Raw genomic sequence first — 23,274 nt, forward strand, 5'->3', positions numbered from 1 at the left:
GGTTGAGGAGGTCAAATCAGCGTGACAAACATATCTCGACAGGAAGAAAACAGTTTCAGACTTCTTGGTGACTTCCTTGCAGCGGGAGCCCCGCAGGCTGCCCACCAGGGCACAGGGAGGGCACATCCCCACTCGTGTGAGCACGTGGAGGTTTGTAATGGAGTGCTGGGAGGGAACACATTTTGGGACACGCAGGTCTAGCAGCCACGCTTAGCATCCAGGCCCAACCAGCTGCAAACTGCTGCTGCCAAAGAAGTGACAGAGGCAGCAAAGCAGCCAGACACTTACATCGGGGAACAAGGACTGGCAGGATCTGTCATGGCACCAAAGTGGCCTCTGGGCTCTGATCTGGGAGGTGCTGGTCTGTCGTAGCGCCAGACCAGAATGAGATGGGATGTCGGGGGGTGGGGGGGGGCGGCGGGGGGGCCCTGAGGACGAGCCTCTCGTCTGGGAGAGGGGAGGCCCGGCGGACGGGGACAAGCCCAGAGCCCAGGACCCAGTAAACGGTCCTTTCCACACCACACTGTCTGGCCTCCTTGACCGAAGTCTTAAAAATGAAAGGTCAACTCAAGGGGAAGAGAGTTCCACCACGGGGTGGACGTGGCTGTGTCGCTCACCACTCTCCTAGAACCCCCCGCCCCCCGCTGCCCAGGGCTGGGCAGTGGGGACACGCAGGTGACCAGGCAGTCCTCCCGCAGGATTCCTTGGGGGGGGGCAGGGGCAGACACATCAACCACGGGGCATAGGGGGCTCACACAGGGAGAGGAGCTCGGCCAGGACGAGCATCCTCAGGGATGAGCCACTGGAGAAGGGCTTTGGGGACCAGTGAGAGCCCCCAGGAAATCGTGAGGTCGGGATGGACGGAGCAACACCCAGGGTCATTCTAGAAGGGACAAGCCAACAGCATAGATGGACTCAGGGTGAGCTGATGGCGAATGGTGGCGTTTGAAACGGGGAGTCACTAGGGCCTGGGTCATGGGGGGGCCTTGAAGGCCAGGCCCAGAAGCTTCGAATGGTTTCATGAAGGGCAGTGGCGTGGTGCACGGAATGGAACAGAGTCCCCCAACGTCCATGTCCTCGGAAAGTAACCTTCTTTGGAAAGAGGGTCTTTTCAGATATAATCAAGTTAAGGGTTCTGAGATGGGGCGATCATTGTGGATTATTCATGTAGTGGGATCCTTAAACAGGCAGAGGAGAAGAAAACCAAGTGAAGATGGAGGCAGACAGGAGGCGGGCGGCCACGAGGAACGCCTGGAGCCCCTGGAAGCCGCAAGCAAGACGCAGGAGGCTCCTCCCCGGGGCCTCCAGAGGAGCCGGCCCTGCTGACACCCGGAGCTGTGAGAAGCCCCTGGTTTGAGGGGCTCTGTTCCCACAGCCCCAGGACGCTAGTGCACACAGACAACTGTGCACTTCAGGGAATGACCCCTGGCAGCACTCGGAGAAATGGCAGGAGGGGCCCAGATAGGAAGTTGATGTTGGGCCCTGGGGACAAGGGGATGGCAGCCTGGGCTAGGTCCAGGCCTGGGGGCAGAGCTGGGAGCAGACTCGCCATGACCAGCAGGGGTGGGACGGGGCTGGCGGCGCTGTGCAGGACAAAGTCCAGGTTTGTCACCTGGGAGGCAGGCAGACAGCAGCAGGGTTCCCACGGGGGTAGGGGCGGCGCAGGGCAGGGCTCAGGGAGGGGTGGCGCCTCAGCACTCACTCAGACGCGTGGCCCTGCTCACTGACGAGACTCGTCTGCACAAACCCGACCTGGCCTGAGGCCACGTGCCGGCCCAGGAACCAGGGCAGGCCGGGCACCTGGGCCCCGAGTATCTCGATGAGGTCGCCGCTTTGGAAGGTCAGCTCTTCGGGCCCGGAGCCCTGGTAGTCTGCCACTGCCGAAGCCAGGCCCACGGCTGTGGGAAGGAGGGCACAGGGTCAGTGCTGGGGCGGGGCCAAGGGGGGCAGACGCCATCCTCAGCAGACACACGAGGTCCCGCTGTGGAACCATCTAACACCTGTCAGGGATTGCAGTGAAGCTCAGTCACTGCACATGAGGGGCTGGACATTCATGCGGTCCTCAGAGGGGGTGCTTTATCCCCATGCTGAGGGTGAGAAACTGAGGCCCAGAGACCTCAATTATCTTGGCCCTGGGCTATTGGCCTCCAAGGCTGGGCTCTTTCCTCCGTCCCACCCCGACGAGGCCAGGCCAGGCCAGGGACTCTGCAGGGTGTGTGCCGCTATAAACATGAGTCCCTCCGATCCCTCCTCCCCTGGGGCCTCATGTCCATGTAACAAGGACACAAGGCCACCCCAATACTAGCCAGTCTGGGGCAGAGCAAACAGCGCTCGACAGGGAGCCCTCGGTTAGTGCACAGGGCCACTTCAGCCACAGCCCGGCCCAGCCCAGCCCAGCGCCCCCCGAGTGTTTAATGTGGTTCCAGAAAGAGAGGACAGACTGAGAATGCTGGCTGAACGGTCTGTGGAAGCTACACTTTAGAGGCAGTGACCAGGACCCGGACCCGGCCTTGCTGTGCTGTGTGAGTTGGCACCAGCCAACAGACCTCTCTGAGAACAGTCATCACACTGTGACCTAGAGACGATTCTAGCTACATCTGGAGGCTTGGGGAGGATTCAGGGCGAGGGCAGAAGCTTCCAGAACACTGGCACCCACCTCTCCTCACCCACCTCTTTCCCCAGGGAAAAAAGCCAATGGAAACATTTACCCATCAGCTGGATGTCCGGCGTCCTAGGTCTGTCATCTGTAGAGTCATCAAAGGGGTCCCAGGGAGCCCTAAGAGCCCATCTGGAGGGGGGAGAGGGAGGTCTTTGCTGCAGGATTTCAGATTTGGGGCAGACTGAAACTGTGTGGAGTCTGGATGAGTCAGCAGCCCTCAGTGACCCATGTGGATCCCACCACACACACACACACACACACACACACACACACACACACACACCTGTCCAGGTGTGGGGCCTTCAGGCCTAGGTGTGGCGCTGCCTCCAGGTAGCCCCATGCCCCCAGCCCAGCTGCCTCCTGCCCTTTCTCATGCTCATGTTCCTGGGGAGAGAAGCTGAGCCATAGCCTGTTATTTCAAGGACACTGAACGTCTGGAGATTCAGTTTCTCTCTTTGTCTTGGCTGCCAGGAAGCTCCAAGCCAAGCTTATGCCTCACATTCAGCAAGTGAGCAGGAGCTTACATGTTACCTGTCCTGGTTTCCCCCACGTGATGACTTGGTCAATATTCATTCAGATTCCCCTGTGCTTCCTTACTACAGGCTCCCTCAGAAGGTCTTCATGAGCTGGGATATGAAGCAAGAGCTCCATGCAGCACATGTGGGTGCCCTTGTATCCCAGCACAGCCCTGCTGGGAAATGGCAGTGTCCTGTCACACAGGTGGCAGCCCTGAGGCCCAGCTGCTGGACTGGCTTGCCAAGGTCACACGTGGGAAGCAGCAGAAAGGATCGTGGCTGGGTCTGCCTGGCTCACACTGCTTTTAGTCTCCCCACCCCCAGCGCGCACACACACACACACACACACACACACACACACACCCCACCCCTGCCCGTGGACAGCCCAGGGCCCAGGGCACCTCCGAGAGGCCTGACGGCAGGAAGCAGTGAAACAAAGGCCGGTACCTACTGATGAAACGGAATCAGAGTTTCTGGAGTGGCTACCGCTGCCAGCTCCTTGGAGGATGTGCTGAGGTGGGGGGCCGAAAAGTCCACTGCTGGGGTTGCCTCTCCCTGGGGACCCCCTGAAGCCCGCCTCAGGGGCTGGGGGCCCCTCTGTGCACCCCAGGGAACAGTTGTTGCTCGCACATGGTGGTCAGCACACAGGACAAAGAAAGGCCCTTCAAAGTGACAAAGGGTGGTCATTCACGGCGGCTGGACACAGGGGGGGCCCACCCTTCCCCTCCAGGATTCACATGTGAAGGCAGCGCCTGTAGGAGCCCCCCAACCCCCAGCTCTGAAACCCACATCCACTGAAACCCAGACACCAGAGGTGTCTGGACTTGGGCTGGGGTCCCAGCTTTGCCCAGGCTTGCCCTGGGAGCCTGGCTCGGACAGACTCCTAGGGCCTCAGTTTCCCCTTCTGTACGGAGGGGTCAGACGTGTGATCCCAAGGGCCCCTCCTGCTTGGACCACCATTGGTGAGTCTGACCACAACTGGCCACCTCTCTTCCTCTCTGTGGCCAGGGTAGGACAGGCAGCTTCATGTTCCATTAGCTGCAGACTTAGAGACTCATTGTGAGGCCACCGTGGCCTTCAAAGCAACAGCTGAGTCAGGAACACAGGGTGGGGGGTGGCACTTGCAAAACTCCTTTTCTGTTCTTTCTGTGGGAGCTGACCATGGCCTTACAAGGAAGTGACGGAGCCTGGGCCCACCACTGTCAGCGTCACCTGCATACCCCTCCCTGCCTGAAGCCCCCTGGTCTCCACGTGCATGCCCGGGCCTCCAGAGCTCTCCCGCTGGCTGTGGCCCGGGCGTCCCCAGCACAGCATGGAGCTGGCCCACGTCACCATCACTCGCGTAGCAGTCACCTTCCTGGATGAGGAGGCTCTCATGTGTCAGCCTCAAGGCCTCCTCATCCACGTGGACTTGGATGGCTGTCTCCTCGTCCTCATCCGGTGAGAGCAGCCAGAAAGCCTGGTCCACAAGCAGGTTTTCCAGACAATGATGAGTGAAGCCTGGGGAACCAGACAGACCCTGGTCACCAGTGGGCCTCAGAAGAGGGCAGGGAAGCCCTCATGGCCCCAGGGTGGCCAAGCCCTGCACTGACTAGGCCCAGGGAGACACCCCGCCCTGCCTTGGGGGACCACATCCTGGGCGGGCCACCAGTCTGACTGTCTGAGCTGCAAGTGGGACAGCTGTGACCGCGCACAACTTATGACTTCCTTGTGCCTGGGGAAGGTTGGACGAGGACAAGTTACTTCCTTTCGGACCCTCAGTCTTCTCATCTGTGAGATGGGACGAGAGCGTCCAACACTGTCACATATGCTGGTTGTGGGAGTGACACAGGCACTTCGCAAGACTTGCAAGAAATTGTCATTTTCCAACATCCTCAGCCCTCAAACCAGGGGTGGGGGAGCAAGTTTCCCCAGGAGACGTAGTCAGACCCCGCAAATGCCTCCCCAAAGAACGGGGAATGTTCTAGAAAGAAAGCACTGGGGTCGAGGTTGAAATAACAGTTTCCTGGTCTGTGCTTGGCCGGTCTGAGCTTAGCTTCCCTCCGTTCTGGTCCAGCAAAGTTAGGTGGCACAGTGTTGGAACAAATTTGGAAACTCAGCCAACTCACACGGGCAGCACAGACGGTGTGTGTCTGCAGCTCCACCCACCACAGCGTCCTCCTGGGGACAGGTGAGAGGCCATCATGAACTAGCCTACTCTAAAGCCCAATTTATAACATAAACGCTTTGTGTGTGACAAGTGTCCTGCTAGAGGAGTCCTTGTAATCAGTTCTGGCAGGGCATAGCCTTACCAAGAGCGTGGTAGGTGGAAAACTTCCAGATTTCTTCGAAAGTCTTAAAGGTCACCACAATCCGATCCTGGTCACTGTGGATAGACAGCAGCCTGGCCGATAACTCCTTACAGGGAAGAAGCAGAAATCAGAAACCATCCCAGGGGCTTGAGGCATCTGACCATCAGGGCACAGAGCCACACCACAGGAGCATTTTGCAGAAGTAACCCTGCAGGGGTGCAAGCACACCGCAGACTCCTTGGCGGCCCTGGCTTTCCTCTCCTGCTCTCTCAAGCCAGCTGTGGCCCCCCAGTGCCTGTGCCACAGCCTGCTCCTTCCCAGCCCCTGTGGGACCTTCACGCTCTGGACATACACCCTCACCAACTCCCTTCCCCCGACTGCTCCACCAGCCTCCATCCCTCCCCACCAGCCAGCGACACTCGACACTAGGTTCCCTCCTGTTCAGGCTGCGTTCTCAGCCCTGTTCAGCCCAGATGGGCCACCCCGGCCCCACCTGCAGCTTTTCCAGTTCTAACTCCCCATTCCCTCTCTGACCTCCATCCCATGAACACTCCTGGTGGGGGTGATGGGGCGTTAAAGCAACACCAGCTAACACGGACAGACAGTTACAACGACTTACAACTCAGTAAGTGTGTGTGTGTGTGTGTGTGTGTGTGTGTGTGTGTGTTTCAGGGAAGGGCTCGTATTCGTCTCTATTTGATGGACCCTCCACGTGGCACAGCCGGGACTCAGCCCAGAGTCTGCAGGCTTAACCACGCCACTCTCACCCGGTGTCCTAAGGGGCAGCCCCACTGCTGAGCACCTGGGGTGCTTGGTGGTGCTATTTTATTTGCAGGATCCTCACCTCAGCTCCCTGGGCAACAATTCTCAGCATCCCTCGATGTGTGGCTGAGGAAACCGGGTTCACAGAGGCTAAGGGGCATCGGCCAAGGTCAGGCTAGGCTGACTGCAAGGTCAGATGGTGGCCACCCAGCCCTAAACCCCAGGACCTCTGCAGCCTGGCCCAGGCCCCTCCCCCACCATCCTCCTGCCACACTGCTGTTGTGCCCCATTGTGTGGAGGTCAACAGGGGGCTGCCCGTCAAAATCAAGGAATAAGATTGACTCCCACCAGCCCTTTTTGTACCCAATCAAAGAAACTTTAGAAATCCTAGCAGGATTGAGGACACAGGGCGAATGGGACAGGGAGGCACGGGGGACGTGGCAGCCCACGCTGCTGGGCCTACAGGAAATGATCTGATGGATGGTCCCTGGGGCCAGACAGCCAGGAGAGCAGACAGGACAGGTCACAGCGCCACCACGAGGCGAGATCAGGGATAGCCACCCCTTCCCATGGCCTTGGCTGCTCGTCTTCTGGACCCTCGTCTCCTGGGGCCACCAGCTCTGCACTGAGCGGTCCTCCTCTGTCCTGTTCTCAGTCACGCACTCCTGCACCTGCGCTCACCCGGGTTCCTTCCACCCAGGCCCTCAGCCCCCAGAGGAGCCAGACTCACCCCCAGAGCGCGGGCCACCCCCCAGCTGTCGTTCTCCAGCAGGCGGAGCCGGTGCCGCAGGGCCTGCTGCAGCTCGGGGTCCGGCAGCCTGCTCTTCCTCCGCACGGCCAGCAGCTGCAAGGTCAGGTCTGGAGGGCAGAGCAAGGTCGGGCAGTGGGCCTGGTCCACAGGAGTCCTGTGGGCCTAGCCACCCCGTGAGCCCAGCTCACCCCGCCATGGGAGCCGGGGTCAATCCCCACGTCAGGCACCTACGCACACCTCACACAGCTGCTGTCCCCCTGAGCCCCACTTTCTTTGGTTGTAAATGAATTGCAGGCTGCCCACATCCCACAGAGTGATGTGAAGAAGTAGACTCCTGTGACAGCCCCAGGACAGGACGGCACTGAGTAAGCTTCCAGCAAATGTCCTGAGTCACCAAGACGTCCAGCCCTGACCTCTCCCACCACCCCCACTCCAGCAAGGGTCACCTGACCTCCGGTAGACACTTCCAGAACCCTCAATCCCACCCCAAAACCGGCTCCTCTCCCTGCCTTTGCCGTCCCCAAAAGGGCGCCAGCCCAGCCCTGCTCAGGCCCCCACACGTCCCTCCATCACACACATGGGTCCATGGGAATCTCATGGGTTCCCCCTGCAATACCAGGCCTGGCGGGCTGCCCTTAGATTCAAATCCCAGCTCCCAAGCCACCCCCAACCCCACCCCCACCCCCTTAAGAGACCACTGCAACACAAGAATCCCCAGAAAAGGGGCTGTTCCAAGGGAGATGGGTGGTGTGGAGGAATAGAAAGGGAATGAGGGGGAGAGGGAGAGCGAGATTCCCCGCCCTTTGCATACGCATTGCTGCATTGCGCCTGCCTTAGAATTTTCTAGCAGGGGACCCTGGAGCAAACAAAACCCATGCCCTCCTGTGGGGCAGGGCCAGAGGCAGAGCTTCTGGAAGCTTCTGGATCTGGGATCAGGCCTAGCATTTCACAGCCTGTTCTACTATGTCACCCCTGCTGCTGATGTAAGAGGGTGGGGTTGCATTTTCAAACCCAAAGTCATCTGCCCTGTTGCTTAACTTGTCCTGATCCTGGCTGACCACAGGCGGCACCGAGCACCTGACAGGAAAGCGGGAGGACAGGCAGATGTTGGGGCAAAGGTGAAACGCCAGCAACACTGAGGTCTCCGTGCCCCCCGCTGCTGGGGGTCAGGAGTGGGATCTCCAGCGTGAGGCACTTCTTACTACCCCCAAGCCCAGTGCCACCCTCACTGCCCAGGGTTGCCCACCATCCATGCTCTGCAGAAATCTGCCCACATCCTCAGAGCCCCCTCCCCAGAAACTGGCCCTTGGAGGCCTCTTCTGTGGGCCTTTCCCCTCCCTCTGTGCTCCCCACTCCACAGAGGGCTCTTTGATCTAATTCTTATCACATCCCACTTGTGACCTCTCCGTTTCCCTTGCATTCGGCCTCTGGGGCCAGGTCCAACTTTCTGAGCAGATGCAAACACAGAGTCCAGAGCAGTCCTTTGCAAATGCAGGTGAACCCAACCTTCCGCCTATCCCCTTCCAGAAATGCAGAGTCCTGGGCCCGACCCCAGACTGGAAGAATCAGAACCTGGGTGTCTGCATTTAACAAAGCCCTTCCCAACCCCCATGGAGAGAAGGGGGGGCACCCAGGGATCCCACATTCACATCCCCAGTCCAGAGTTAACCCTGCCCGAGGATGCCTACCTGTGGGGTACGCACCCATCTGGCCGGGAGGGGTCCCAGAGGCCTGCTGAGACGAGCCAGGGGGCAGAGCGGCACCTGTAACAGAGCAGGTCTGTGTGCTTACGACGACAGGCAGCTCGCAGCTACACAGGCACCAACCCCCCAGACGTTTCTGGAACAAAAGAGGTGTGTCCACATCCCCGCAAGCCACCGTGCACTCACGACCTCCCATTCCTCCAGTGTCACAAAAGCCCAGCGAGGATGGAAGGTGTATGAGTTTTCTCTTGTGCTGTAACACACTACCCCAAGCTTAGTGGCTTCTGAAAACAACACAGTATATTATTTTGCTGTTCTGGAGTTTGAAAAGGGTCTCACTGGCTAAAATCAAGGTGTCGGCAGGGCTGGTTCCTTCTAGAGGCTCCAGGAAAGACTCGATTCCCTTGCCTTTCCATCTTCCAGCAGCACTTGCATTCCTTGGCTGATGGCCCTACCACCGTTTTCAAAGCTGGGAGCCCAGTATCTTTGATTTCCCCTGACTCTGATCCCAGGGTGATCTCCCCGTGTCAAGATCCGTAACTTACTCCCATCTGCAAAGTCTTTGCCACAGGAGGTAATGTATGTGTGCACGGGTTCTGGGGATTATGACGTGAATATCTTTGGAGGCCATGATTCTGCAGACCACAGAGGGGAGGTGACAGCCCAGAAGGAACTCGGGGTCTGGAGAAGACAGAGCTGCGTCCTGATCTGGCTGCACTAGTCACTTCCTGGGGACGACACTGTTTTGTGAGGCTGGTGGGGAGCAGCTCACAGCCTGGCAAGGATTAGTGACATACCTCCAAGTTCAGGGTCAGAGGACGGGTTCTTGAACACTGAGAGGCCTCTCAGTGCTGGGCTTTCACCCCTCTCCCCCGCAGCCTCCATCCTGGAGGCCAGCTCCCAGTTTGCATCTAAACCAGGGCGCCTCGTCTCTGCCCTGCTCAGTTTGCTCATCTGTAAAATGGGATGATCAATCAGGGCCTTGGGGCCAAGGGGAGTCTGACTGGGAAATGCCTATGGTTCCGGCAGAGGGTATGAACTTAAGGGCAGTGGGTCTCCGTCATCCCCAGACGTCCTGCTCAGAGGCATGAGCACAGTGCTACCACATCGGCCTTGGACCTGGCAACACAATGGTGCTCATGTCTGCTCTCCTCCCAGCAGCGTCTGCCGACCACCTATGTATACCAGCCCCACGCCGGGTCGTTGCCTGAGTGGTCAGAGCCCATACCCGCACCTCGCTTTCTCTGTGTCCCCAGGCCCGCCCTAGAGCCAGGCATTCAGCAAGGACTCAGAAATGCCTGTCCAATCCCAAAAAGCATATGGCGCCCAGATCTTGGCTCTAAGCACCATCCTCCAATTCAGAAGCCCGGGCTCCTTGGAGAAATGGCCAAGTTTGGGGACTGGGATAAGTGCCAGATGAGCATCTTGTGGTCCCAGAAAGCCCGACGTGCTCACAGAATGATGGGGCCATGTCAAAAGACCAAAGCTGGGCCAGTTTGAACACAAAATAATTAATGATGTCAACTAATGCAGTCCAGAGAGGAAACTGCAGACGGATGAGCCCACAGTAAAGTCAATAAATGACTAATGGGGGAGGGGACGGGACTGCTCTTCTTTACAGTAGAAAGCCTGGTGATAAATGTAGAGGAACAAAGCGCAAGAAAGTCACTTAGCAACCATCATAATTATTGTTTCTGTCAAAAACCAGGCATAGATGATAAACTCCTGCTTTGTGAGCTGGAAAAGGAACAAGAGGTTCACATCGTCTCAAAGCATCTTCCCACAGGTTCCGTACCGACGACAAAGGGAAGAACTACCGGCTTGGGGGGGGGGGGCTGTCACACACCCCTTAACCAAGCGACCAAAATGAACGTCATCAGTATGGAGACAAATTGCTATCGCGGCCTCCAGCTGTGCTGCGCTGACAGGAACACGGCCCTTCTGGGTGTTTTGTGCCCCAAACACCTGACTGTAAAGCTGAAGAGCCGGTGGCTGTGCCTGCAGTGAGGGGCGTTCCACAGACGACCTGGCCTGTAGTCTTCAAAATAGCAACCCCCAGGTTGCCACAGAGACGTGGCAACGGAATGCAAGGCATGGCCCAGGGCTCTCCCTGCTGTGAGGGACGCTACTGGGACAGATGACAAGATCTGAATGAGGTCGTCGATTATCATTTCGACCAGGAACATGATGTTGGGACCCCATGTCCTTAGGAAATATACACGCCGAAATATCTGGGGACCAAGGGGCATCGTGTTGGCAATTTACTCTGAAACAGTTCAGAAAAAGAATACATATCAGTAAGAAAGGGAAAGTGAAGTGTAGTAAAATGTTCACATCTGAGGAATCTGGGTAAATGGAATTATGCGTATGATTTCTTGTAAGTTTCGCTGTCAGTGGAAAGAAAGCCCTCAGGTGAAGGAGCCTGGGTGGGGCCGTCACTGAGCGGCTTTACGCCCCACAGCGGACAACCTCCTGAGGAAGAACACGGTCACTGACTCCCTCCGCGGGGCTCACAGATGCATCCCGAGGCTGGTGTGTGTCGTGTGTGGTGTGTGGTGTGGAGGAAACACCTGGCAACAAGGGCAGCATGCTTCCTGTTTGGCCTCAGCGCCAGACCTCACCCGTCCTCTGCTCTAAGACTCACGGCCCCTGCCTGGCTGGGCTGTCCGCGGGAGGCAGGTCAGGCCCACACACGGGAGGCAGGACCCAGCTCCTTCTTCCTTACCCCGCTTGCTCCTCAGGGAGTTGGACCCCAGGCTATGGGTGGGCTCCCAGGCCCAGGCCCCCAACAGCTCCCCCATTCCTAGCCAGGCAGGTGTCGGACAGGACCTGATTCCTTGGTGGGTCAGCACCTAGGAGGGTCACCCTGGCCCTTCCCATCTCTGCCCACACCTGGAAGGACCACGGTAACAGCGGTATAAAAGTACCTCCAATTGCCAGGTTTCCACGGTGTCCGTCTCTGGCCAGGCACCGTGTGTTAGGTTTTGTTTCCACTCTCCCAAAGCATCGGTCATTTACTGATCATTACTGTGCATTGAGCACCTACCATGTGCAACCCTAGAGCCCCAACAGGCAGTAGGCCAGCATGACAATGGGGGTGCCTGGGGCACACCTCAGTTGTGTCCCCTCTCCTTCCCTCTTCTCTTCTATGTAGCCTCCTGGGGGAATGAGGGGCGCCCCGTCCTGAGTAATCGGTTTATGTCTTGAGGACACACAGGGCTGTGGGAACGCAAAGGTCTGTAAAAGAGCCGTAAGTGGAGGTGTCTGGGCAGCTGTTCTAGGACTTCCAAGCCCCTCCCCTTTCTCCATGCCTGTCTTCTCATCACTGACACGGCCCTGGAAAACACGAGTTGGCTAGCCAATGACTCACTGGGAGGGGATTATCTCTCACTCGACACCCCGACACCCCGACACCCTGGCAGTGCAGACACCGCTCTGGCCATGTGGACCACCGCACTCACCGCCTCTGCCAGAAGCCTCGGCCTCCTGCGGTCCTGCTCCCTCCCAGCCGACCGAGGACCTCACGGCCACTCTCTGGACCTCGTCGCTGCCACTGCCACCAGAGGGCCCTGGAGGCACCATCCTCATCGTCGCTGGGTCCTCCATGACCAGCAGTGGCCTCAGCACCGAGGGCTGAGCATGCCGGGCTGGCCTCTGTAGAGAGAGGAGAGGGTGGTGGTCAGCAGTGAAGACAGGCCCCCAGGACCCGCGTGGATGCTCCCGCCAGAGTTGGGGTCAAGAGGCGAGAACCCCTCCACGGTACTTGGTGGACACCTCACATCCTTCATCGCTCTGCTCGCCGGTCACTTCCTCTCGGACCAGCATGAGTCTCCCTGGAACAAGCCGTCGGAGCCACGTGCCAACATGTGCATGGTGATCGGGCTCACGCCTGCCTAGCCTGGCAGGGTAGACATCCTGGAGGGAGGGTGGGGTTAACCACAGAGCCCTGCCGTGGAATCACTGCTCAGAAGTGACTGTGAACGATGCGTGAGCTGCAAGGACCGTGTGGGACAGAAGCAGAGACGGCCTCGTCACACGCCGTGGCACCGTGCGCTGGGGATAAGCCCAGCCACGTCCCGCCAGCGAGGGCTGAAGCGAGGAACCTGGAGACATCTATTTAGTTCCATGTCACACCGGCCTCAGCCGACCTGGGGTTCCAGCCTGGCTTCTGCTGCTCCTTATAACAACCTCAGGGCCTGAACTGGCTCCATGGCCTCATTTCTCCCACTGGGAGAGGTCTGGGCTCTGGCAGGGTCCCTGGAACGCCGTCCTGTCTGTCAGGAAGTAGGCCAGGTCCCAGGAAGGAAGGAAGCCGGTGGCTGAGGGCAGGGAAGAGGAAGTGGCCGAGGCAGGAGGGCGCCTTCTCCTCACCCCAGGGGTGCCCTCGGGTCCTCAAGAGCAGGCAGCCATGCCTCTGTCCCCCCAGGGTCAGAGATGAGAGGGCTGTCACGGGGAGATGGGGGGCAGCCTGGGCCAGGGCTAAGGAGCGCAGGGCAGACCCCCAGCTGCTATGGCCCCAGGACCAGGGTCAGACACAGGCCCCACCGCCTGCGTGTCAGGACCAGGGCACATGCAGCTCCAAGCCGGCCGCCCTCCCACCTGCTCTTGCTGCTGAGCCCACGAGGCGTCTCATCGTAGCCCACGTAGGTGTCTCATCCCTTGACCCACTCGCTCCTGTTTGTGGGAGTCCCTCGTCCTGACCTGTGTCCCCACCCAGGTCCTTGCCCCCCTGAGGTGGATGGAGCAGGTGCTCTCACAGCTGGGCATCTGGCACAATGGTAGCACATCTGGGGCGCGTGACTTTCCACCCCGCCACCCCAGGGCAGGACCGGCCCATCAGCTTGTGCCCTGGGGCCGTCATGGACCAGCACGTAGCCAGCGCTCAGGGACCGGGGCCTGAGGAAAGGACAGGCTCCCTGGGCTCAGGGAACCCCCACCCCTGCTCCGTGAGGGACCTGCCCAGCAGGAAGGACTGCCAGGGACAATTGTAAGCGTGGGGTTCCTAGTCACAGTCCAGGGATGAGGAAGTGGGTACAGCCTCCACGGAGAGTTCCCTGCTTTCTGGTTCCTAAAATGGCCTCGCGGGCTCCGGGTCCCACTGCAGGAGGGGCTGTCCTGACCACAGCCCTGCGGGGGTCCGGTGCTCCCAGAGGCAGCCGGGTCACCATAAGGCACCCTTCAGAGACTCTTCTACCTCTGGACTTTATCCTCTTTGCGCAGCTCATGGTGGGGACAAACCCGGGCAGGGCCTCTACAGCCCCAACCTCCGGGGAGGGGAGTCTGGCACCAGAACACGCGGCCTGGGGTCAGTGGGCAGGGTGACCGCTCTACGCCTCAGTTTACTTACAGGAGACTGAGAATGAAAACACCCACCTCACAAGGAGCTCGATGGATACATGGACGGTGCTACTGGGTTACAGTTGGCATTTGATAAATGTAGGATCGACGGGAGGAGAAGATGGTACCAATTCAGCCCTAAACGGGTTGGGGGTGGTTCTAGCCGAAACTTTCACAGGGCTCATGCCGAACAAATGCTTGGAGGGCCCATGCAGACCTCGTCTGCTTCACCAAGAAGCACCACTTGAGGGTTGTCTGGTCAGCCCCTGTACTGGGGTGAATACTGTCCCCCCAAATTCATGTCCACCCTGAACCTCAGAAAGTGACCTCCCAGGAAATAGGGTCTTAGCAGGGGAAGGCAAGGGCACACTGGGTTAGCCAGGCCCTGGACCCAGTGACCTGTATCCTTATAGGAAGGGGAGGGCACACAAACACTGGAAGGGGCCACGTGACACAGGACAGACTGGAGTGACTCGGCCACAAGCCCAGGACCGCCTGGGGCCACCAGGAGAAGGAAGAGGCAGTAAGGCGCCTCCCGGAGCTGTGGACGGAGGTGGCCCTGCTGACACTTTGATTCCAGGCTTCTGGCCTGCGGACTGTGAGTAAATCTCGATGTCGGTTGTTGTAAGCCCCCAGCATGTGGGGCTTGGCCACGGCTGCCCCAGGACACTGGTCTATGCCACAACCCAGTGCTTTGATTTCCGTCTGCTGTGAAGCAGGGCTAACCTCACCCACATCAGGGTGTTCTTGGGAGAACTGAATGACTTCCGTCATAGCAAATGCTGGCACTACACCTAGTACAGGAAGCGTCATCATTATCAACAGCAGTGTGACAATCACATAATGACGGCTACCACCTAGGTGCTAACTAAGCATCCTCATTTAATGCTCATGACAGCCTGTAGGAGGGAGTGTCCTGGGGCCCCTTTCCCAGATGGGCAATCTAAGGCTCCTGAGATTTAAAAGGCTGCATGTAAAATCAGCTGGGTCTGCGTCCAGCCCTCGAGCACCCACCCTTAACATGGAGAGCACCCACCCTTAACATGGACGGACCTGTGGCCCCTGCACTGCCTCCAGCCAGGGGTTCAGTTGCAGCTCCCCAGATCCAGCGCTGGGGGGCCAGCCCCCGCTGGCCAGCCTACATGCAGGCAGCCCCCAGCCCCAGCACGGGCCGGCACCACTAACGCCCGACATTGCTCTGCCAGCCATCATTTCTATGAACCTCACCAACTGCAAAAGGTTGGAACCCCCCATCGACAGGACCAGGGGTCTGGGTCCCCAGGAAGGGTCACTGGAAGCCGGTACAGGGTCTCAGGGTTGTCCACAGGCCACGTGCCCAGGACAGGACCTGGTGTTAGGGGGCCTGGGTCCACTCCTCCCCTAGAACTTGCTGCTTGGTACCTCTGATCAAAGCACTCATCCCATTTGCTGCTGGAAAAGGGGCCCGAGGTGGTGACCTCAGAGTGGCAAGATCACAGCTACAGTGCCACCCTGGGCTGGGCACTTGTGGGGTCTGCCCCATGTGGCACCAACCTGGTGCGAGGTCCCACCTGAGATGCCCTAGACCTGAATCCCTTATTGCTGGCTAGGTTCTGTGTCCCTTCCACACACACAGGACGCACTCACTCAGCGCCCACGTAGAGGGGAGATGAGGCGAGATTGTGGACGCCCCGGTGCTTCATCAATGCGACACCATTACTGGCACCATCGCCGCCAATCCCCACTAGCAGCGTTCCTGGTGTTCTGGCCAGATCCACCAATCAGTGCCCACAGCCTTCCAGACTCGCCAGGCTTCAGTTCTGCTCCCCCCAGTGCCAAAATGTCAGAAAAGTCTTCAAGGAAGTAAACAGGGGAAGACTGTTCTTAGATCCAACTGTGGTAAGACCCTGCTGTAAGCAATGCCTGTTCTGCCAGCCTACGTCCTCCCACCCCCATCCCAGAGCCCCCAGAATGCCCAGCACCCCCAGTGACCTGCCTGTCCCAGCACCCTCATACCTCCGTGGATCCTCAGAGGCAGCTCCCAGGCCGGCGTCCACAGGACAGCAGACACCAGGTAGCTGATCCCGGCTCCTCCCCGGCTGGCCCCGCGGCTGTCTCAGCCAGCCAGGACAGGCAGCAGCCGTCCTCAGCCAGGCAGACTGCTCTGCAGTGGCCACCGCCCCCTGCTTCCTGCCCCACTTCCTCCCTGCGCCTGGGGCCAGTGAGGAGAGGCAGGCCCAGTACAGCAGGAGGGTTGATCATTAGCTCCTTCCTGGACCAGCTCCAGGCCCTGTGCCGCCTGCCCACCACCCAGCCCCCAGGCTCTGGGTGGAGACCGGGGACACCCCGGCTCTCTCGCCTCGGCCCCAGGATTGGGGATTGGGGAAGTCAACCAGCTGCCAGCCAGCCCTCCCTCCCAACCTCAGCCCTTCTCCGTTCCTCTTCCACTTGCTCGTGCACACACACACACACACACACACACACACACACCACAGACATACACAGATGTACACATGTGCTCATGCGCACACACGGGCACAGCACCGTCCCGCTGGGGACAGATAAGGGTGGCCCCACAAGCTCTCCTTTTCTCCGTGCCTTCCTTCCAGTTGGCTCCAGGTGCCACCTGGGTTTGAGAGCAGGCGATCCCGGCTCTGCCTCGGGCTCCCGTTGGCTCAGACAAGAAGCAGGAACTGATCTGGGCCCACATCCTCACCTTTCCGGCCCCACTCAGGCCCTTGCTGAGGGAAGGGCCCTGGTTGCTGTCGCAGCCCAGCCCTAGGAATGCGGAGTGGGAGGGCAACAACCTTCACGTGTGGCCTGGCTTAACACAGGGAAGAACCTCAGAGTTAAGTGGTAATGTGCTCGGTTTACAGACAGGAAAACTGAGGCTCAGTGAGGTCATGTGACCTGCCCCAGGCTAGTGACAACTGGAAGACAAGCTGGAACCAGGTCTGACAGACCTTGAAGCCCCAGGCCTGCGTTCCCTGGGTTTCTAACTGCATTGTGGACACCTAGCGGGATGACTTCTTATCACGGGGAGGGGCTGCCATGTGCACTGTAGGATTTTAGGGGCATCCCTGACACCTACCAACCACATGCTGACCCCAGCTGTGACAACCAAACACATCTCCAGACATTTGTCCCCTGGGGGCAACATCACCTGGGCTGGCCGCCACGCTAGGCTGAGCTACTTCTGGGTGACACCACTCCCGCCCATGGCCTGCCCCTTCCTCACCTCACCCCTACACCCCACTTCTACCCTCTCTCTTCCACCCTCTCACGACCAACTCCAGGCATTATGTACAGTCACCCCCCCAAAGTCCCCCTGCCCCCCCTCAGGCCTCAGGGAGGCCTAAACAAGGTCCAGGCACCCTGTCCTGGAGCCCCTCACCACCTCCCTTCCTCAGACACCGCCCGCTCCATCTCTCCACTCCCTCCTTCGTCTGCTCCAGTTTACCTTTCCTGGTCCCCGCCCAGCAGGCTGCTCTGTGCAGCCCGCCCCTCCCCCTTTGCAGCCCTTGCACAGCAGGTAGGATCTTCCTGCACCTTCCTCGTACATGGGGCTGCCCTGCCGGAGCCGGTCTCCTGGGCCACACGCTGTCCTCACACAGAGGCAGGAGCCCAAGCCCCTCTGCAGCAGCCCTGGGACCTGTGGCTGCCCACAGGTGGGCCGACATTGTCCCCTCAGGTCCTCTCACCCACTGTGCCCCATGGCCTTTCAATGTCCCTTCTTGGGCTTCTCCACAGGGTAAAACCCCAGGCTCCATTGTCTGCAGTGCAGGCTGCCACAGGGCGGGAGCCGGGCCTGCCAATGGCACCCGTGTCCCCGACACTGCCTCAAAGGCCAGTCTGCTGTGCTGGTCACACGACCTCAGTGCTTCGGTCTGCTCAGAAGGCCCAGGTGGGGTTGGTATCCTGTGGTCTTGCTCTGGGCCATCAGAAGGGTTCAACTAGATGTGGGAATTCTCTGACAGGCCGGCACGCAGAGCGCGCAGCACAACCAAGCCTCAGTTCATGTGACAAATGCCAGTGTCCAGGCCTCTTCTATGGCCTTTGCCCTCTATCCCCGCCCCCCCCCCCCCAAGGCCAGGGGACAGAGCTCTCCAGGCAAGTGGAGAAAGAGGAATGTATCTGGAATGTCGGTCCCCTAGCCCTGCTGCCCACCCCACAGCCCCGGGCTGGCATGTCCCACTGCCCACTGAGGTCCTCGGGGGCTGCAGGGAGAAGCTGGACGAGGGCAAGATGTCCACCCCTCAAGGCCAGGCCTTGGATACACACCCCGTCTGTGTGGTGGGGCCCCCATTCTCCAGCCTGCTCCCTAGAACCCCACATTGTGCAGACATGAAATGCCTGGCTTCTGCTCCCTTTGTTTTGCTGGAAACTGTGTTGAAAGAGGCCCTAGACATTCTCCACATCCATAAAAGGGTCTGGACACGTTTCCTCTCCTGGCCATTGTCCCCACTGAGCCCAAGACCCATATCCTGTTTGTCTCTGCAGCTGTGCTCTTGGCCCAACGCCAGAGGGGGTTTTCCAAGAGCCTCCCCAACTGTGCCCAGTGCTCCTCGACTCTGCACAGAACACCCAACCTCGTAGAGCACCCCAACCTCACAGAGCACACCCCAACTCTGCACAGAACACCACCACTCCAGATATACCTAACTCCACACAGTGCACCCCAAGTTCACAGAGCACCTCAACTCCACACAGCACTCCCCAACTCTGCACCCAACTCCACAGAGCGCACTACAATCCACAGAGCACCCACTCTGCACGGCTTACCCCACTGGCTTCCAGGTCAGGGGCTTTCCCCAGGGTTCCCTCCTGGAGTCAGTGGCATGAGGCAGCCCCGCAGCCCTGCTGGAGACAAGCTGCCCTAAACCCAGCCCAGCCGGCCTTTGAGCCCCTTTGGGACAGCCTGTCCCTCCCTGGCCTCAGGCTCCCCTTTGGAACGAGGGAGCTGGGCCTGGAGGTCCCATGGAGCCTCCTGAGCTCAACATCCCTGAGTCCTGACATGGAGGGCTGCCTGGCCTTCACTGGGCAGCCCTTCCAGGCATGAGACTTGCTAAGGCGTCCCACAGCCACTTGCAGGTGACAGCACACAATGGAAGCCAAGGACAGGCCCCCACACCCGCCTCCCAGGGCTAATCTACAGCAGGTCAGAACCCAGGACCTCCGGAATGCTGGCCCCAGGACGGGGTACGTGACTAACGCCCACCCCCCCTGGGCCAGGCTTCTGGTTCTCCCCAGCATCCCCCAGCAGTAGCAAGTCCTGCCTGAGTCACAGGTGTCATTCCAGGGCAGGGGGCTGCAAATGCTTTGCGTAAAGGGCCAGAGGGTATGTAGGTTGGCTTTGGGGGCCATGAGATGGGTCTCTGCCACAACCCTGCCATTGCAGCATGAAAGCAGACACAGGCCAGAGTGAGTGAGTGGGCTGGCTGTGAGCCAATAAAACCTATTTACAAGACGGGCTGGATCGGGCCCTGCGTGTGGCAGGGGAATTAGTGGGGAAGCTTCTCAGATCACCCTCCGGTGCAGGAAGGAGTCAGCACAAAGGCAGAACCGTCACATGGGGCTGGGATGTGTAAGGTTCAAGATAAGGAGACGCCAGCTAAGCAGTCAGTGGAGGGGCCGAGGGGGCACGGGGGCATGAGGGACGGGCACTGTGACCAGGCAGCTGCTGCCCACCTTGTGACTGGAGCTGGCTCAGGCCATAATATGTACGTGACACTGTGTCCCACCTCCCGCCTCCCACTGCTCATGGCTGTAGCTGCAAACACGGGTGGTTCCGTGAGAGAGAATTTTCGTGAACCCACACTTAGAATGCAGGACACATAAAGACGGGTGACTGGATAGCCGGGCTGCAGAGCAGGTCCCTCAGGCCTACAAATGGGGAAGCTGAGGCTCACCCAGGTCACATGGTTCTTTCACATTGAAGGTGACTCAGAGTTCGGCCCCAGCCCAGGTCCTGCCTGGTGACCATTCCCACACCTGACCCGGCTCCAGGCCAAGCAGCACCCCACCATCTTTCCTGGTCTCTGGTGCAACATCTGTGAGGTGCAGATGGGAGCTGGCTTGAAGCAGTTTCCCAGAAGTGGACAAATGGCCAAAGATACCACCATGAACCTTCCAAGACAGCAAATTCCTGACCCAAGTCCAAGGAAGTGGAGGCAGGAATCTGCCTGGAGATGCCTTTCCCAGTCGGTTCCTCCGCACCCAACTGTGAGCACCAGTGCATCTTGGGGACAGAGACAGAAGCCACAGCCTGCAACCTGGCACCGGCTGCCACTGGACACATGGAAAGGGCTAGCATAGAGCCTGTGCCAGCAAGGGTTCCGCATGTTTGTTATTCCGGCCTTCGCGGCTGAAACGGGCCCGATCACAGGTGAGCAGGACGCTGGCTGGCCCCGTGATTACAGGGAGTGCTCTTTGAAAAACAGGGACATGGGGACCGCGCAGGCTTTCCAGATGACTGATGGCCGCCCCAGGATGGGTTGCAGGCCTGTCGGAAGTGGTCAGCAGTTCCGTGCCTGGGCCGGCACCAAAGACGCCCACCCCAGCCTGGCCGCGGCCTCAATCTGGCAGGGGAAGTGCTGACTCTGCAGCCGGGGGAGCTGGCCAGGTGCCTGGGTGTGTTTGTACCACGGACACCTCCACAGTCTGCCGCCAGGTGTTTCCACAGACGGAGATATCAGGAGAAGGCACTGCCTCCTGGACACCCCAGATAGTGGCACATGGACACTGGGTGGGAGTTGGTCAGAAAGGTATAAAGGCTGTTTTCACGACCCATACAGGTCACAAGGCCCAGGTGGTATGTCCTCCTTCTCACATCCGTAGGACAAGCTGGAGGTCGTAGGGGACCGGGACGGGGGTGCATAGAGCAGACAGAGTAGACACTCCCAGAGTTGGGGGACATGGTGTGTGCCATTTTCCCTGGGAGCCTGAGAAGTCACCCTCGCTTACAGATGAGCCCCACAGACCCCTTGACCCTATCGGCCCTCACTCCCCAGAGCCCAACATTTCTGACTTGGGGTGCGGGGCCCCACTGGAATTCTAGACATTTTCTGGAGCCCAGTCACCAGGGGGTGGATTTTGAACTTGGCTTATGCAAACATTAACCCAGGCCCTACTCCCCAGAGGCTCCCGGGGGAGTGAAAGTCCTCCCAGCCAGGACCCATCTCCCTGGAAACCAGGCCCAGGTCACTGCAGTTGGGTGGGGGCAGCAGGTCTCAGGGGGAATTTCCATGGGACTCCCCAGTGTGCCCCTAGGTGATGCCGGGACTGGGTGATGCTACCAACCCTTGGACTGCTGTCAGCAGGTCCACGGGGTACAGCTGCACCCTTCTGCTCTGTCCCGAACTAACTTCAGAGCCTGTACTCCTGTCTTCTCAGCCTCGACTCACCCATACGCCCTGAAACTGCCCTGCCCAGGTCCCCTGTCCTCATCTCACTGACTTCTGGCGGTCACTCCTGCCCGGCTGGCCACATCCTCCTTCCTCTCACCCACCTGCCACACCTCTCCAAGGGGTGTGCGCAGCTCGGGGACTTCTAAAGCCATCAGTCCACATTGACCATCCAGGGTGTCATCTTAGACCTGAGGGCCGAGCCAGCACCTCCAGGCATTCCCCTTGGTGGGACACCCCCATCCCCGTTGCCCACCCACCGCTCTCTGCTTTTCCCCAAACCTCAGGAACCAGCACCTCCACCGCTGGGCTCCTGGTTCTTCACTTCCCCCACCAGTTTACATCCAAGGCCCTCCCCCACACCCCCCACTCCAGTCGGGGACCTTGGGCTCCTGACCACACTGTGCCCCCCATTCCCCAGCAGTTGGATATCACTCTCCTGGTCACTTTCTCCAGTCTCTGACCTTGGCTCCTGTCTACTCCCCCAGGTCTCCCTCAGGCATTACCTCTTTCCAAGGCCTTCGCTGACTGGACCAGCCAGCCTTCCCAGCCCCCGAGGGCCCTGTGCTGTAACTGGGTTTTCTGTCCAGGCTGTCACTTGGTTAACTCGAGAGGTCCCCACAGCTATGAGTTCCTCAAGGACGCTGATGGGGCGCTTTGCAAGTGTTTGTTGAATGACTAGCAAACAGAGATGTTGGCAATGGGGGAAGGGGCCCCCTGAGCCCTGTGGGACCCTGAACAAAAGCCGTGTGGACAGGGTCTACCTCTCCCAGACATGCAAAAGGGGCAAAGTCGCACGAGACATTGACCCTTTTCCTTCTGCCCATTTTCCAGTGGTGCCCTCTCTTCCTGGCTCTCCGGGGAGGCGGCTGTGGGGAGGGAATCAAGCAGGCCTCAACCTGGGCGTGGGCTCCAGGGACCTCTCCCGGCGTCATTTGGTGAGAGCTGCTGGGAGTGTGAACAGGGCCTGGCAGGGCCTGGCCATGGCACTCTGCCCCTCTGACCGGAAGGCTGGAGACACGGGCTGGAGTCACAGACTTGTCGCTGGGCCCCGAGGGGTAGCCCCTTGTCAGGCCGCCATCCACACCTGTGCCCTTCCCACACCAGCGTCCAGGGATGAGGTCTCACAGGCCATGTTGTGGGGGGCGTGGCCAGAGCACCCACTGCGGGATGGGCACGCCCTCCACCTCCCTGTCCCTGGCAAAGCTCTCCTGTGTTCACAAAGGGCGGCTCTCTGGTCCAGGCATCTGACATGCCCATTCCTGCCCCCCACCCCACCATGCTGAGCCCGCACAGTACAAGCTCAGATGTGACATGGAGACAAAGAACGGAGATTCTGGAGCTCTTGTGGGTCTCTGCCAGGCCCAGCACCCCTCACCCCCAGGGTGGAGGAGGGGGTCCCACAGGGAGAGCCGTTATTATCATTATTATTCAGAGGGGGCAGGATGGGAACTGTCGGCATCGCCCAGCCCCAAACTTGCAGCCCAGCTGTGTGCCTGGCCCTGGGCTGGACACTGGGGACATAGATGAATCAGATGGCGCTGTCCCCAGAGCTCTCAGCTTTGTGGTCACAACAGCCAAGGAAATGGATGGAGGATTACTTGTCAGGTATTTCGTAGAATGTACTTCAATGGGGATTTGTCTGGTGTTTTTCTCAATCCTTTTACTTTCAATTTTTAATAAGGAAATCTGCTGCTGGTTTTGGTTCAGAGCAAGGCTGGACCTTGGCTCCTCTGCCAGCAGCTATTTTAGTTAAACTGCACCTGAGACGTTGACCCCTTTGCCATGTCAGAGGAGAAGACCAACAACTCTACAGAAAAAACAGTGAGCAGACACTTCCTATCTGTCTGTTGCCTAAGAATACATGAAATGAT

At 59.2% G+C, this 23,274-nt stretch overlaps 1 protein-coding gene across 4 annotated transcripts in view; it reads right to left on the reverse strand.

Moving 5' to 3' along the window:
* Positions 1-23,274, reverse strand: part of SH3TC1 (SH3 domain and tetratricopeptide repeats 1) — a 44,800-nt gene that overhangs the window by 17,478 nt on the left and 4,048 nt on the right. Inside the window, exons 1-9 of one of the 4 annotated variants that reach the window (XM_074320779.1) lie at positions 18,780-18,881; positions 12,143-12,335; positions 8,667-8,741; positions 6,958-7,085; positions 5,466-5,571; positions 4,528-4,674; positions 3,626-3,836; positions 2,709-2,788; positions 1,703-1,898 (exon numbers count right to left, since the gene is read on the reverse strand). In XM_074320779.1, the coding sequence (XP_074176880.1) occupies positions 1,703-1,898; positions 2,709-2,788; positions 3,626-3,836; positions 4,528-4,674; positions 5,466-5,571; positions 6,958-7,085; positions 8,667-8,741; positions 12,143-12,287 (1,088 nt within the window). In that variant the 5' untranslated portion in view covers positions 12,288-12,335; positions 18,780-18,881. Of the gene's footprint in view, positions 1-1,702; positions 1,899-2,708; positions 2,789-3,625; positions 3,837-4,527; positions 4,675-5,465; positions 5,572-6,957; positions 7,086-8,666; positions 8,742-12,142; positions 12,336-12,455; positions 15,033-16,013; positions 16,355-18,779; positions 18,882-23,274 lie in introns of those variants that run through there. The other 3 variants (XM_019711520.2, XM_019711521.2, XM_019711525.2) reach the window with 3 other exon arrangements.

Source organism: Rhinolophus sinicus, linkage group LG02, assembly GCF_036562045.2.
Source record: "Rhinolophus sinicus isolate RSC01 linkage group LG02, ASM3656204v1, whole genome shotgun sequence".
NCBI lineage: Eukaryota > Metazoa > Chordata > Mammalia > Chiroptera > Rhinolophidae > Rhinolophus > Rhinolophus sinicus.